At 41.3% G+C, this 16,920-nt stretch overlaps 1 protein-coding gene across 5 annotated transcripts in view; it reads right to left on the minus strand.

The window, feature by feature from the left end:
• Window positions 1-16,920, minus strand: part of pcnx1 (pecanex 1) — a 76,620-nt gene that overhangs the window by 41,107 nt on the left and 18,593 nt on the right. For 4 of the 5 annotated variants that reach the window (XM_049481067.1, XM_049481066.1, XM_022685029.2 and 1 more), the window contains exons 3-7: window positions 8,766-8,871; window positions 7,128-7,164; window positions 6,811-6,876; window positions 5,181-6,218; window positions 2,648-3,271 (exon numbers count right to left, since the gene is read on the minus strand). In XM_049481067.1, coding sequence (XP_049337024.1) covers window positions 2,648-3,271; window positions 5,181-6,218; window positions 6,811-6,876; window positions 7,128-7,164; window positions 8,766-8,871 — 1,871 coding nt within the window. The remainder of the gene's footprint in view (window positions 1-2,647; window positions 3,272-5,180; window positions 6,219-6,810; window positions 6,877-7,127; window positions 7,165-8,765; window positions 8,872-16,920) is intronic. The other variant, XM_022685030.2, reaches the window with a different exon arrangement.

The raw sequence follows: 16,920 nt of genomic DNA on the forward strand, positions 1-16,920 counted from the left end.
GGTCAAGGTCCTGACCTTAGCTAAATAGAAATGCAGAAGCAGCAGTTTATGGGATGAAAATCACCAACAAGTACAGGCTAAATCCCTTCAAGCCGATATGCAGGACTACATGCAAAAGGGGGTCAAAACAGATAATGAACGCAAAGGTTCACATACTTAAAATAGCGTATCACTTTCCTTAATAAATAAATGTTTTACTAACAACATGATGTTAGATTTTATTTAAATAACGAAGTCTATTTTTGCTACAAAGTGAGTGATGCACCATTTTTGTTGAGTAATTTTTGGTTGCACCTCATCCAAATAGTTGGTTGAAGCACCTTTTGCCTTTGCTCTTAATAAATAAATGACCATGTCTAATAGGGGTGGGCAATATTATATCGTATACAATATATCGTGACACAGAAATATCATGATATTAAAAATCCATATTGTGATTATAGGGCTGTTCTTTCTTAAAAGTAGTCTATTATTTACTATGAAGCTTTAGGTGTATTTATTGTATAATTGTTTTAGTTTGCCGTTTATATGCATGCACTAAATATTCTGCAATATTATTGGCTGCATTATATTATTTTATGCTATATTATTTATTTTGCCACATTATCACATCACCAGCCTGCAGCTAGAAAATCAATCCACAAACAGGGGACGTCACGCTCGGACCACGCTGATCACATGACCACTGTGGCGCATCAGGCATTCAAGCTGCTGTGTCTGAGTGTCAACATGACCAAAGTCCAGGAACTCCTCCTGACCACACTGGACCATAAAAGACTGTGTGTGTTTATTACATACTCTGCATTGATAATGGAAGAGAGATGAGCTTCTAAAGTCAAAAACAAAACACACACACACACACATCTGGATGGCTGTTTCAGTCACACCCAGTCTTTCAAAGCCAACATCAGAGCAACAGGACAAGTAGAGGCCAAGAGACAATTAAACTAACAAGAATATAAAAGAGAGAGAGAGAGAGAGAGAGAGAGAGATTTAACATGAAGTGTGTGTGTGTGAGAACACAGCAGAGTGTGGAAAAAGAACAGTGAGAACACGGTTTATAAATGGCGCAAGACTCCAGGGAAACCTTCCAGAGAAAACAACACACACACACACACACACACACACACACACTCAAGTGTCATCACTGGTTTCTGTGATTTCTTTGGAAACACTTGGAAACACCTACCTTGTGCTTCCACTTAATGACCACTTTGTAAACATGCATTGAGCTTTCACTCACTGGCCACTTTATTGGAAACACCTGCATCAAGCTTTGATTTACTGGCCACTTTATTGGAAACCCCTACCTTCTGCTTCCACTCAATGACCACTTTATTGGAAACGCATACCTGGCATGCCACTCACTGGTCACATTATTGGAAACACCTGCATTGAGCTTCCTTTTACTGGCCACTTTATTGGAAACCGTTACATTGTGCATCCATTCACTGGGCCACTTTATTGGAAATGCCTACCTTGTGCTTTCCACTAACTGGCCACTTTATTAGAAACACCTACCTTCTGCTTCCACCTACTGGGCACTTTATTGGAAACCCCTACCTTCTGCTTCCACTGACTGGCCAATTTATTGGAAACCCCTACCTTATGCATCCACTTAGTGGCCACTTTATTGGAAATGGCTACCTTCTAGGGGTGGGCAATATTATATCATATACAATATATCGTGACACAGAAATATCATGATATTAAAAATCCATATTGTGATTATAGGGCTGTTCTGTCTTAAAAGTAGTCTATTATTTACTGTGAAGCTTTAGGTGTATTAATTGTATAATTGTTTTAGTTTGCAGTTTATATGCATGAACTAAATATTCTGCAATATTATTTGCTGCATTATATTATTTTATGCTATATTATTTATTTTGCCACATTATGATTATGCTGTTATACTATTATACTATATTCCTGAAATTAATGAATTATTTTAGTTTTCCTATATCACCAAGTATATCGTTATCGCAAAAATACCCTGAAATATTGTGATATTATTTTAGAGCCATATCGCCCACCCCTACTACCTTCTGCTTCCACTCACTGGCCACTTTACTGGCAACACCTACCTTTGCTTCCACTAACTGACCACTTTTTTGGAAACCCCTACCTTGTGCTTCCACTTAGTGGCCACTTTAGTGGAAACACATGCATTGAACTTCCATTCACTGGCCACTTTACCCCTTAGCATTCTACTTACCGGTCACATTATTGAAAGCACCTACCTTGTGCTTTTACTAACTGGCCACTTTATTAGAAACCCCTACCTTCTGCTTTCCCCTTACTGACCACTTTATTGAAAACGTCTACTTCGTCCTTCCACTCACTGGCCACTTTATTGGAAACCCCTACCTTGTGCTTCCACCTACTGGGCACTTTATTGGAAACCCCTACCTTCTGCTTCCACTCACTGGCCACATTATTGGAAACCCCTACCTTCTGCTTCCACTTAGTGGCCACTTTATTGAAAACACCTGCATTGAGCTTCCACACACTGGCCACTTTATTGGAAACCCATACCTTGTGCTTCCACTTAGTGGCCACTTTAGTGGAAACAAATGGATTGAGCTTCATTCACTGGATTCACTGGAAGTGTGTGTGTGCATGAGAGTGCGTGCACGAGTGAGCTCACCTCTGGCAGCAGCACTGTTATCGTGTGTGTCAGCGAGTGTGATGGGGCAGGGTAGGCTGTTTCGGGAGCGAGTGACGGACTCCAGCTGGCACGCTCGGCCCAGCAGCGATGCCGCATCCAGCACCTCGCCTTCCTTCGCCTCCAGGTCTGATTTGGAGGTGGTGAGTGGCCGAGGACCGGCAGGCGCCCCCAGGTGGTGGGGGTCGGTAAGGCAGGAGGAGGTGGTGGCCACGGAGCCGCTATCTAGGCTGAGAACGCGGGCGTGCGTCTTGGCGCTGCCCGCACTGGCTGCCCGCCGAGATGACCGCCTCTTCCCCCGCTCCCTGTCCCTCTCCTTCGCTCGCTCGCTGGCATGTGTCCGGGCGTGCCCGTGCACTTTGGCCGCAATGGTGCCGTAGCGGGCGTCGGAAGGTGAGGGGCACGAGTGGGAGGTGCTAGAGGAGGAGTCCGTGCTGAGCTGGTGGGCTGAGTGGAGGCTGGAGGCGTGGCTGAGTTCGCTCTGATCACTAGAGTCCTCCTCTCCTTTAGCGAAAACGGCAGAGCGAGGCTTGGCTATCCCCCGCAGGCTCATGTAGTCCCGGTGACGGCTGGCGTCGAAGCTGTTTGCCCGCTTCTTACCAAGACCTGGGCAATCCCAGAGGAGAAAACACATGACAATATGTATTTTATCCATCAGTCCATATTCATAACACATGCAAATTCTAAACCATAAGTATAGTTCAAGTACTCAATTTACACATTAAAAGACTGGTGTGTGCAGAAGCAGGGCCCTGTGATGAGATATGATGCAGAGAAATACAGAATATGAGCAAAAAACACTACCTATTATGCAAAACATGAATTTGTTCTTTTTGAACTACTATACATGCCAATACGCTTTTGCCTTTTGGCACATACTGCCCCCACAGTTCAGGAGGCACATGAATCACAGATTACTCACTAAAGTTTACCGTAACAGTGTGGAGTACAGTTTTTAACTTTTTTTTTTTTTTTTTTTTCTTCACTGCTGCAAAATCTGCGAGTTGACACCGACTATCTATCGTGTAGGAAAAGAGTGCAGTGCACACAAAGCCCAATGCATAAATTACAAAAACACCATAAACACAAAATACTTTCAGGGTGTTTTCACACCAGCACTATTTGGTCTGGTTAAAACAGACTCTGGTTCGTTCGTAGTCTTGGTGTGATTCATTTGGCCAGATGTAAAATCAGTAATTGCACTTAGGAGCGGATCAAAACAGCCGCATAAAGACCTACGTGAGGAGGTGGTCTTGGTCCGCTCCTGAATAAACTGAATGAAATGGTCAGAACGTGTTTTGATCTCGATCCTACCTGAAAATCACATATACTCCTTATTTTTTAGCTTAAAGCTGTTCAGGTGCAGTTTAACCTGATTTTTTATCCAGATAATAATTACCACAGCTATGAACAAATTGTTTCTCTGCTCCTGCTCCATATTAAGCTATTTTCACACTGAATACCATCTCTGCAGCGCTACCCGTTGAAAATACAACTGCATGGATGCCGCACTACCTACTGAAAATATTGTGTTTGAAAGCACAGTTGTGAACTTTCTGCTTTTGGTGTTAAAGCATCTTCACACTGCACTAATATATGTGCTGGCCTGGAACACAGAATGTTCTTGCTTTATTTACTTTCTTGCTGCCACTCCAGACAGCTCTGACCAATCAGAGGAGACAGACAGTGTGCATGTGTTTGTTGTTGGGTTGCTTTTTGTTGCGTAGGGATTTGCCTGTGTGAAAACCAACCAAACAGAGGGGAAAAAAGCTCCAAGGAAACAAACTCCTCAACTGCTATTGACCAGGGAAGGGAACTACAGGTCCAAAAATGACTAAAAGCTAACATTACCATCTCACATTTGTCTCCCTTTTTTATTATTTGATTCATGACTAAAAAAAAATGTGGTCCAATATAAACTATAAGATTTAAGAAAATAAATGGAAAGAAAAACTAAATGTGTTGTCTGACAGAATCCAAATTATCCAAAACCCTTACAATTGATTCATCAATCCAAAGTTCATACAATTTTAAACCAATACATTTCCATGATATTTTCATTACTTTTTCATTCCTTTAAGGCAAATTTTCATGACCCTATGATTTTTAAAACACCAGTGCAGACATAGACAATAAAACCAAAAACCAATTAAAACTATAATCAAAATTAATAATAGTAGGCCTAAAATGAATCTGATAATGTTGACACACAATCTTTAATGATAAAATGTGTGTCAGATCCTGAAAGCTAGGGCTAAATTACTGAACTCTGAGTTTACGTATTTGTTAGATTTTCTCAGTCGATGAACGGAAACACGAAGATTCCATGACTTTTTTCCCAAACTTTCTGGTTATTTTTATTTTTTCAAAACTTATCCATGCCTGGAAATTGCTCATTTCAAATTTCATGACTTTTCCAGGTTTTTCATGACTGTACGAACCCTGTCAATCTGAAGGAAATGTTTCAGTAAAAGGGATTTCAGGTAGTGATGTTTTCATTTTAAAGTATTCTCACCGTTCCGACGTCGCCCACTCCGGCCTGCGCCTGCGGACGAAGTTGCCCGCTGCACAGTATCTCCCGATTTGGGCTTTACGTCGTCTGTCTCCGCCGTCTGCTCAGGCTGGGAGGGGTCAGCAGTCCTGAAGCCTCCCTCTTCCTGCCGAGGCTCCGCCCCCTCCTGGCTGGTGGTCTGCGATGTGTTCGCAGGGGTGGAGGGGTCATCGGTGGCTGGTTTGGTGATGAGTTCGTTGGCATGGGGGTTTTTGTTGGCCTCCCCCGAGGCCAGGCTGGCACTGAGCGAGTCGGTGGGTCCGGCTGCCCCTCGTTCGTCGCCGGACAGCGAGAGAAGACTTTCCACGTGGGTGGAGCTGGTCTGCTCACTGTGCAGGCTGCTCAACGTGCTGTTGGTGTCCCGATCCGTGCCGCTGCAGTAGCTCTCTGTGGAGCCGCTGCTCCGTGTGCTCAGACTCCTCAGGCTGTCCATACTGGGCTCTCCGCCTTTCTCCCTTACAACACTGCCCCCCGAACTCCCCCCTCTGACCCCCTCCACCTGGTACAGCCCAGTCCTGCCTTCACACTCGTATTCCCCTTCCCCAGTTTCCCTGGAAACGGACCGGGCCAATCTCCGTCGGTCTCTTTTATGGTGCCTGTAGCACTCTGTCCCCGATGTAGACGGCACGGCCAAGTCCTGCAGCTGCTCCCTGCCCTCTGGCACCCTCTGTGGCCTGGAGGTGTCCAGCTCGCACACAGGGTCCAGCCCTCCCCTCCGCGGAGGAGGGTAGAGGCTGAATTCTGGAACGGAGGGGTCCGGGAACGCGGAGCCTGCTGAGCTGGAAGTCCGTGGGAGCCCACGCGGACGAGACGGATCCTTACGGAAAGACTGTGAGTGGACGGGAACGTGGGTTGTGATTTCTGTGTCGCAGGAGGACAATGATTGGCTGAAAGGGTGGGGGGTGGAGCTGTAAAGGTCTTGAGCCAACGAGGTGGAGGGCTGCATGGAAGCGAAGGAGCCGTTGGAGATGAGACAGTACATCTTTGGGTCCGACATCAAATCTAGAAGATTAGAGAACTTAACTTTTAGTTAGATAAAAAAAAAAATTACATGCATTTTATATTTATTTTCATTTGTTTTCCCAATTTTCTCCCCAGTTTAGTCATTTGCAGTCCAACCACTACCCACTACCTAAATCCCACGATGGCTTGCATGGTCTCCTATGAAGCTCCACCATCTTTTCTTTTCTATAAAACTGCCACAAACTCAACATGCTAGAAGGAGAATGCTAACTTCTAATTCTGCTCTGTCAGCTAACAGGCGCCCATGCTGACTAGCACCAGCCACACTGGGTGTTTCGGAGAGCATACGGTTATGCTCTCTGGGACTCCAGGACACTGACGGATGGCTGTGTAATCCACAAAGATCACACTAGTGACCTCCTGATGATAAATTCAACCCTTAAACAGCTGCACCATTCAGGAACCGTTGTAAAAAACTAAATGTTAAAGAATCAGAAACCCAACAAAGAACACTTTGTTCGCCAGTGTATTAAAGACTATCAGTGACAGGGGCCTGATTAGCCAATACACCCGGGTAAACAGACTGTCTGAAGGGGAGACAATGAGAAACGTCCAGAATAATAAATCTGACCCTGGTCCTGACTACAGCTCTGAGCCAGACTCAAACTGAGGTCATCTGAGGTCTTCCCAACATCACCTGCAGAAAGAGAGAGCGAGAGCGAGAGAGAGAGAGAGAGAGAGAGAGAGAGAGATACACAGGAAGGGTACAGAAAAAAAAGAGCAGGAAGGTCAGATTTCATCACTTATTTATTCTCTCTTCCTCGCTCGTCCACCCACACAAAGGCCAACACCTCACTTCAATGCTTATTTATTTATATTTTATAAATCTGATGAACACACACACACAACCCTACCCTACACCAGCCAAACCACAAAAAGGAATCTTACCTTTGGCTGCAGCTGGACCTCCACGAGTGGATGCAATCTATATCAGAAAGAAACCAAGAGAGCGAGAAAAAGAGAGAAAGAGAGAGAGAGAGAGAGAGAGAGAGAGAGAGACAGACCATTTCAGGAACTACAATGTTATATTTAAAACAGACACAATATTTACACAACATACTACAGAATTGCTGTAGGCTTAATGGGTCAGGATAAACTGTTGTACACTATTACTTTAAGCTGCCAATAAAGTGACACTGATTCAGGAGTGTGTGTGTGTGCGTGTGTTTTTGTGAACTAAAACAGTTCTGGAGTCCAGTCCAACGGTTCTACTCTGTTCCAGAGGAACCAGGACAGACTGTAACACACAGAGCCAGGGTTCCAGTGGCCTAGAACACAGCACTCTTGATATCAGGGCAGTTAAAACTGGCCTTCAGTAAAAAGCACAAGACAGCAGACAGATAAACAAATTAAAAGAGGAATGTAAGTGCAGCTGCTGGACAGCTGTGCAGCCAGAGTGAGGAGTGTAGACTTTATTAAAGCCTTGTTACTGTGACCATTCAGACTGCAGTAAGCACAATGATCTGGTTTTACTGCAAATATAATGTTTAAGCTGCTAAAAGGATGAATGGGTAGAGTTAATTGCTGTAGGCTGAAGATGTGGTGCTCAACATTTGTAGACTGAAGATATGAGGGTAAACTTCTGTAGGCTGAAGAGGTGGGGATAAATATCTGTAGGCTGAAGAGGTGGGGATAAATATCTGTAGGCTGAAGAGGTGGGGATGAATATCTGTAGGCTGAAGAGGTGGGGATGAATATCTGTAGGCTGAAGAGGTGGGGATGAATATCTGTAGGCTGAAGAGGTGGGGATAAATATCTGTAGGCTGAAGAGGTGGGGATGAATATCTGTAGGCTGAAGAGGTGAGACTAAAATTCTGTAGGCTGAAGAGGTGGGGATGAATATCTGTAGGCTGAAGAGGTGGGGATAAATATCTGTAGGCTGAAGAGGTGGGGATGAATATCTGTAGGCTGAAGAGGTGAGACTAAAATTCTGTAGGCTGAAGAGGTGGAGCTAAACATCTGTAAGCTGAGTAGGTGGGGTTAATATCTATAGACTGAGGTGGGGCAAATATTTTGTAGGCTAAAGAGGTGGGGCTATACTATTGTAGTCTAAAGAGGCGGGGCTAAACCTCTGTAAGCTGAAGAGGCGGAGCTACAATTCTGCAGTCTGTAAATTAGGTTAATATCTGTAAGATAAAGAAGTGGGATTACTATCTGTAAAACGAAGAGGCGGGGCTAAACATCTGTAAGCTAAAGAGGTGGGGCAGAATGGGTGGGGATATAGAAGTGTGTTTAAACTGCTGTGGGCCAAATGAGTGAGGCTACACCACTATATGCTGAGCTACAGACGTGGGGCTAAACTGCTGTAGGCTAAAGAGGTGGGGCTATACTATTTTAGGGTAAAGAGGCGTGGCTAAACACCTAAGGCTCAGAGGGTTCCATGAGCTAAGCTGAATGGGTGGGAATATGCGATTATAGGTTAAAGAGGGCTATAATACTGTAGGCGGAGGAGGTGGGTTTAAACTGCCGTAGATTGAATAAGCCTCAAGTCCTACAGGACCACCAATATACAGCACACACACACACCTGGTGGCTGGAGTCCATCCCTGTGTAGGAGTTGCGTGAGCTGCAGTCAACAGGCGGAGTTTCCTCTCGAACAAAATCAGCCATCTCAATTCCCCCTCCGGGATCCCTGCAACCGCACACACACGCACACACACACACACTGTTACAGTTACCTAGCAACTACACTAAAATGTATCAGGCCTGTTGTAGGGGAGGAGGGGGGCAGTTAATGACACCATTTATCTTCTATAGACACACACAAAGAGAGAGAGAGAGAGAGAGAGAGAGAGAACTGGACTAAAGAGATAAACAAATAAAATAACTAGTTACATCCATAAAAAAATGTAAAAGATGCAGATAGGGATAGAGAGTTAAACAGGCCAACAGACAGACAGAGATAGATTGACAGAGACAGATGGGTAGACCAACAGAGAGACAGAAATACAAATACAGGCTATGATTATATTATCTACTTTAATATTTTGTTTACCGCAATATTGCCTATTTACCTAACCTAAGAAAAAGCCTATTAACACATATAGCCTAACATGTCACTAGTAATGCTCGCAACACTAGAAGGGTGAAGACTAGTACAAGCCTCCTCTGAGGCATGTGAGGTCAGTCTTCTCAAACTGCTACTGCAAACTGCTAGCATCCCTGGGTAACAGCGCAGCTCATTTGAAGGAAAGTGCGACAACCCTGCTCTGATACAACAGCTAACAGATGGCTGTGCTGACTGACATTAGCCTAAGAATGTTGAGGGTAAAGAGCGCCAATCGCCCCACCCAGAGACAGAGCATGGCCAGTTGTGCTTTCTCTCAGACTTCGGCTGCTGATGGCAAGCAGCATGACCCGGGATTATTATGCTAGTATTTTATCATAATATCAGTGGGATAAAATGATCTTAAAATGTTAAGAATATTGTTTATTGCAATCAATGCTTGAATTCTGACAGGCCTACAGACACACAGATAAACAGAAAGACAGACAGATATACAGCTCTGGAAACGTATATATTTGAGTAAAATGAACATTGTTGTTTTATTCTATAAACTACGGACACCATTTCTCACAAATTCCAAAATAAAATATTGTAATTTAGAGCATTTATTTGCAGAAAATGAGAAATGGCTGAAATAACAAAAAAGATGCAGATCTTTCAGACCTCAAATAATGCAAAGAAAACAAATTCATATTCATAAAGTTTTAAGAGTTCAGAAATCAATATTTGGTGAAATAACCCTGGTTTTTAATCACAGGTTTTCATGCATCTTGGCATGTTCTCCTCCACTATTCTTACACACTGCTTTTGGATAACCTTATGCCTTTACTCCTGGTGCAAAGGTTGAAACAGTTCAGTTTGGTTTGATGGCTTGTGATCATCCATCTTTCTCTTGATTATATTCCAGAGGTTTTCAATTTGGTAAAATCAAAGAAACTCATCATTTTTAAGTGGTCTCTAATTATTTCCAGATCTGTACAGCTAGGTTAGAGTGACTGACAGGTGAGTTGAACCTGCCAATATGAGCTCTCAGAGCGACAGATAGAAGAAAAAGGACTTTTACAGAAATCTGGGGCACAAATCATCTCCCAGTTACAGCCGTCTCACCACACACGCCCTAACCAGCAGGAAAATGCCAGTCTGTGTCTGAGTGTGTGTGTGTGTGTGTGTGTGTCTGTGTGTGTCTGTGTGTGTCTCTGTCTGTGTGTGCGCACATTTTTGGGCTGTTCAGTTTCAGTTAAACAGTTCCTGACCGGATCCCTGTGCCCACCAGCGTTCCAGAAAACCCAGGAATGTGGGAATGACTCACATTTCCAGCTCTAATACACTTTAAAGCTGTTTTCATTTAAAATGAGTGGAGAGAGGTACGACCAAATTCCGGCTTCAAGACCGACCACTAGTGCCTTCAGTCACTTTATAGAAGTCCATGTTCTAGATAACAGTGAATCAGAGTTTCAGAAACCAGCTCAGCATATCCATTAGAGATGAGTGAACACCTCCACACGCTTCCACACGCTTCGAGGAAAGTGTGTGATGATTTAGAGCTGCAGTTGTAAGTGGGCTCATACTTCAATTCCCGACACTCAAACACTCAAAATGAGTTCTATATTAGCTTCAGAGCAGTGACTCTGAACTATTAATAACTTAACACATCTCCATGTGGAAATGCAATATTATTATATTATTATTGGCCGGTATGACCAAAAATGTATATCACAGTATTGTTCAGGTTTCTGATGGTTTCACGGTAGATCACGGTATATTTATTTTATCTTATTTATTAATTTCTTTTTTTTGCATGTTTGTGATTCACTTTACTGTTAGGAGTACATATAATTAAACATATATTATTTATATATTAAACATTAAGGCTTTAAATTTAGGCTTTGATTACTATTGTCTTTGATTACTTTGTCCCGCAAAATGAAACAATATATAAAGAAATCACACGCCAACAACTTTAACACGGCTTCCTTTACAAAAATAACTATTTTAAATAGTTCCATAAACACTAAAAACAAACCTAAAATAGTCAATGTTTAAGTATTTAAAAAAGAGATTTCTCAAAAGCTATTTAATATCAATTTACAATGTTTTTCTGAAGTAATTAGAGGCATTACAGTATTAAAATCAGCCACAGTCCCCTTCTTTCTCCAGTTAACAAATATATTAAATTGAGTGTGCAGTTAAATGATCTTTCAAGCTACAGTATTAATATATTTAATAGGACTGTAGTTACTTCCTCGTATCCAGAGTTTTAGGGAGGTTAATCTCTTGTGCTGAATAAATGACCGTTTCTGGGCTCAATTGGAAAACGAAAGGAACATTTCAATTGCGCAATTCCAGTCCGTATTCATGTCCATGCTACCGTCCGTCAACACCAGTATGTTAGCCTGTTATGCTAACTGGCTAGCGTTATCTAGCGAGCTGATACTAGTGAACTCACCTGGCTAACTAATTATCACAGGTGTCTTAATTAATTTCAGTGATCCAAAGAGCCCTGCGACACAATACTATCCATGAGTTTAATTGAAACATAAAAAATTAATATCTGACACCTAAATCCAATTTGTATAATAAATTGAAACGACGTAGTAAAATAGTTGTTTTTTTTTTTACACGCTGATCTGCAGTTCACAAGTGTACCGAACTGTGATGACTGATCAGTACAGTCTTCACAATTTCACAAGAAACTGAAATTATTCCACAACTCATTCTGCAGCTCTTTTATACCCAGTCACGTGACTTAATTGCTATTGCAGCTGTTTTTCATTAGTATTACTATAGTAGTCCTTTTTTGCGCTTTTCCAACTTTATTAAGATGCGTTTCTGGCATCAAGTTCTAAATGAGTTAATATTACTTGTGAAATGTTAAAATGTCTCACTATTAGCATCTATTATGTGCTATGTGTTCTATTGTGAATAGAATCAGGGTCTATGAAATTTGTCAATAATTGCATTCGGGTTTTATTTAGAGTTATTTACCTTTTACAGAACAGCTTGACTTTTTTTGGAATTGAGGTTGTAAATAATTAGTGGTTACTGAGTAATTAGTCATTGCAGGATAATTCATACTGCTGAATAATGAATTAGCCATCATTGAAAAATGAATAGTGGTTACTAAATAATTTAAAGTTGCTGCTGAATCATTCGAAATTAGAGTAATTAGCAGTTACTAAAAATACTATACATACTCTTACAAAAGTGAGTATGTGTAAATATTTTATTATATGTTTTCATGGGTCAACTCTGAAGATGTGACACTTTGATACAATGCAAAGTAGTCAGAGTACAGCTTATATAGTGTTAATTTACTGTGCCATAAAAGTAACTCAACACATAGCCATTAATGTATAAACTGTTGGCAACAAAAGTGAGTACACCCCGATGCAGAAATTGCCAAATTGTGCCCAATTAGCTATTTTCCCTAACTGGTGTCATGTGACTCATTAGAGTTACAAGGTCTCAGGTGTGAATGAGGAGCAGACCTGTTAAACTGATCTCATACAGGCCATTGTGTGTTCAACTCTGTCTGCATGGAGTATCAAGGCAACAGTCCCTTGCTTACAGTTAAGCATGGTGGTGGTAGCATCATGGCCTGGGTTAATCTGTATGAGTGGGCATTTTAACGTCACTTTTTTGCCACCGGTTTAAACACTAATGGCTGTGTGTTGAGTTATTTATACAATCTATTTATTAGTTTTTTTGCAATAATATACAAATACAACAAATACCGAAACCAAAAAGAGAAAGAGAATAAAAAAAAAAAAACAAACAAAAAAAAACAACCCAACCCACCTACCCACCCCCCAAAACAAAAACATGGGACACAAAATTCACACTATACAGCAGTCAGAACTGAGGACGTCAGAAAGAAAAATACCACATTATTACGGGATATTAATCCAATAAAAGGTCTTAAGGGAAGTCTAGCAGGGACAAATTCTCCAAATAGCGGAAAAAAGGATTCCAGGTTTTATAGAATCTCCGTGTAGAATTACTTTTAATGCACCTAATTTTCTCCAGTTTCACAACAGTACACAATTCCTGTATCCACATATAATGTGAGGGAGGAGCAGGGGACTTCCATTTCAGAAGAATAAGTTTTCTAGCCAGGAGAGTGGCAAGTGAAACGAAATCCTTCTCAAAGGCACTTTGCAGTGGGCATGGTGAGGGGAAGACACTGAACAAGGCAACAAAAACGTTCGGTTCAACATGGCAATCAAAAATGTCAGACAATGTTTGGAAAATCTGAACCCAAAATTGGTATAATAAAGGGCAGGACCAGAATGAATGTAGGTGATTTGCTGGAGCTTGATGACATCTATCGCAGATTGGGTCAATGCTTTTATCAAAATTAGCAAGCCTCACTTTAGTGAAATGGAAGCGGTGAATTATCTTACATTGCATGAGGCCATGTCTTGCGCAGATTGAAATTCTATGTACCTTTTTCAGCGCTCTGTCCCATATCTCCACAGGGATCAATTCATTTAATTCGGCTTCCCAAAGTGACTTAATTTGGTCAAGAGAAGGCATACGAAGCTGGTGAATCTGTCCATAAAAAAAAGCAATTAAACCCTGTGTAGAGGGGTTCTGTGAAAGAAAAACGTCTAAAGCGGAAACTCCAGGCATATTAGGAAATTGTGATATGGTGTTCCGAACAAAATTGCGAACCTGTAAGTATCTAAAAAAATGTGTTTTGGGTAAGGAATATTTATCTGATAGCTGCTGAAAAGAGGCAAAAACATTATCAACATATAAATCTTTAATTGATGTTATACCACGAGAGAACCAAATCTTAAAAGTGTTATCAATCAGCGATGGCGGAAAACAAGGATTAGCCACAATTGGGGTCAGTGTGGAATAATATTGAAAGCCAAAATAGTTTTTAAACTGGTTCCAGATTTTCAGGGTGGATTTAGTAATAATGTTTTTCGTAGTTGAGTTTGAGCCTTTACTCGTTAAACAAGCCAGAGCTGCCAAAGATGCAGGTGTAGATGAACTAGATTCTAACCGAAGCCAGAGGTGGGATAAGGAACTAGAACCATCTTGAAGCCAATACTGTATAATCCGTATATTTGCCGCCCAATAATAAAATCTAAAATTAGGAAGTGCCAACCCTCCCAGGAGTTTAGGTCTCTGTAAAAGTTGCCTGCGTAACCTGGGTCTTTTTTTATTCCAAACAAAATCCAAGAGAATGGAGTCTAGGCGATGAAAAAAGCTCTGTGGTAAAAAAAGAGGTAAAACCTGGAAGAAAAAGAGAAATTTGGGCAAGATTGTCATCTTTATCACGTTAATTCGAGCTGGAAGGGTTAAATTTAAGACCGACCACCGGGACAACATATCTTTAAGTCGTGAAAGCAATGGAGTAAAATTAGCGTTATAAAGATCTGTGTATTTGAGTGTTACTTGAACCCCTAGGTACCTAAAACTTTGCTGTGCTATTTTAAAGGGCAGAGAGTGAGCACACTTACTTGCCGCAGCATTAAGGGGAAGTAACTCACTTTTTTGGAGATTAAGTTTATAGCCAGAGATAGCAGCGAATTTATCAAGGATAGAAAGGGCTACTGGGACTGAAGAGTTAAGCTTAGAAACCAGAAGGAGCAGATCATCTGCGTACAGCATAGCTTTTTGTTCCAGACCGTACCTAGTAATCCCGATGATTTGAGGGTTGGACCGAAAGGCTATTGACAAGGGCTCAATCGCAAGAGCAAATAGTAGAGGGCTTAAAGGACAACCCTGACGAGTGGACCGTTGTAGAGGAAAAAAGACTGATTGAACATTATTAGTCTTGACAGATGCCACAGGAGAGGTATAAAGTAAACGAACCCATGAAATAAAAGAACATCCAAAACCAAATTTAGTCAGAATATAAAAAAGGTAGTCCCATTCCACCCTGTCAAATGCCTTCTCCGCATCCATTGAAATTACTGCTTCAGATGAACTTGAATTGGAGGGTGTATATAACGTGTTAAACAAACGTCTCAGATTAAAGAAGATATGCCTGTTTTTTATAAAACCTGTTTGGTCAGGAGATATGATTACAGGTAATACTGATTCTAGACGTAAGGCCAGAGTTTTAGATAGGAGCTTGAAATCTGCATTAAGTAAACTTATTGGGCGGTAAGAAGAGCAATCCAGAGCCTCTTTATCTTTTTTAAGAATAACACAAATGACTGCTTGATTAAGAGATTTTGGTAACTTTCCAGTCTTCAGTGATTCATTGAACATGTCCAGCAACAGAGGAGCTAATTTATCAAAAAACTTACGATAAAATTCAATAGGGAAACCATCCGGGCCAGGAGACTTCCCAGCTTGCATTGATCCAATTGCTGAATTGAGATTTTCAATAGTAATGGGTTCATCCAGCATCACAACTGAGTCAAAATCTAATTGAGGTATCTCAAGTGTCTCAAAAAATCTATCAAAATCCTTACTTCCGACATTTAGTTCAGAGGTATACAAGGAGTTATAATACTGTTTGAATTCATTATTTATTTTAAGCGGATCAGCTGTAATGCCAGACGACGTCCGAATTTGTAAGATTTGGTGCGATGAAGCTATTTGCCTCAACTGGTGAGCCAACAATTTCCCCGTCTTATCCCCAGATTCAAAATAATCAGATCTAGATTTAAGTAACAGCTCTGCCGCTTGGTCCGACATCAGAGCATCAAACTCAGTTTGGGCAATTAAACGTTTCTTATGGACCTCTGCAGAGGGGGACGAGGCATGAGTTTTGTCAAGTTCAGAAATAAGTTTGGTTAGATCATCGAGTCTCATCCTCCTCAAGCGTCTCTCATGAGATGAATATGAAATTATAATACCTCTTATGTATACTTTAAATGTTTCCCACAAAGTGGATGCAGAGATGTCACTAGAAGAGTTAGTATTTATAAAAAAATCTATATGATCTGAAATATGACTAATAAAAGTCTCATTAGATAATAAGCGAGTGTTTAGACGCCAAGGAGCCCTACTACTGACTGCTTCCTCAAAAAAAAGAGTTATAATAACTGGAGCATGATCCGAGATGAGTATGGTATCATATGTACAAGAGGATAAAGTGTGAATCCTTCTATTGTCTACAAGAAAGTAATCAATACGTGTATAGACTTTATGTACTGATGAATAAAAAGAGTAAGCCCTAGTTCGCGGATGTAGGCAGCGCCATGAATCTGTCACGGCGAACATTTCCATGAATTTTTTAATTACAGTGGCAGATTTAGATGGAGGGATTGGTCTGTTAGAAGAATGATCCAGGAGCGGGTCCAGCCAACAATTTAGATCCCCCCCTAACACAAGTGAGTGTGATGACAGATCTGGGATGGTGATAAATAACTGCCTAAAAAAATCATCATTATCCCAATTTGGAGCATAGACATTAACCAGATGTAAAGGAGTGTTGTAAAGTGACCCTGTGAGTATAAGATAACGACCATTGGGATCAGCAACCACCTTGGTACAAATAAAGGGCACTGATTTATGAAATAATATTGCCACTCCCCTTGCTTTATGGCTGAATGAAGCAAAGTAAGATTGACCAATCCAATTTGTTTTAATCTTAGACACATCAGATTTCAATAAATGAGTTTCCTGTAGAAACATCACTTGGGCACCAAGAGACAAAAGATGCTGAAAAACCTTTGTACGTTTCAATGGAGAATTTATACCCCT

This window comes from Astyanax mexicanus, chromosome 7 (assembly GCF_023375975.1).
Source record: "Astyanax mexicanus isolate ESR-SI-001 chromosome 7, AstMex3_surface, whole genome shotgun sequence".
NCBI lineage: Eukaryota > Metazoa > Chordata > Actinopteri > Characiformes > Acestrorhamphidae > Astyanax > Astyanax mexicanus.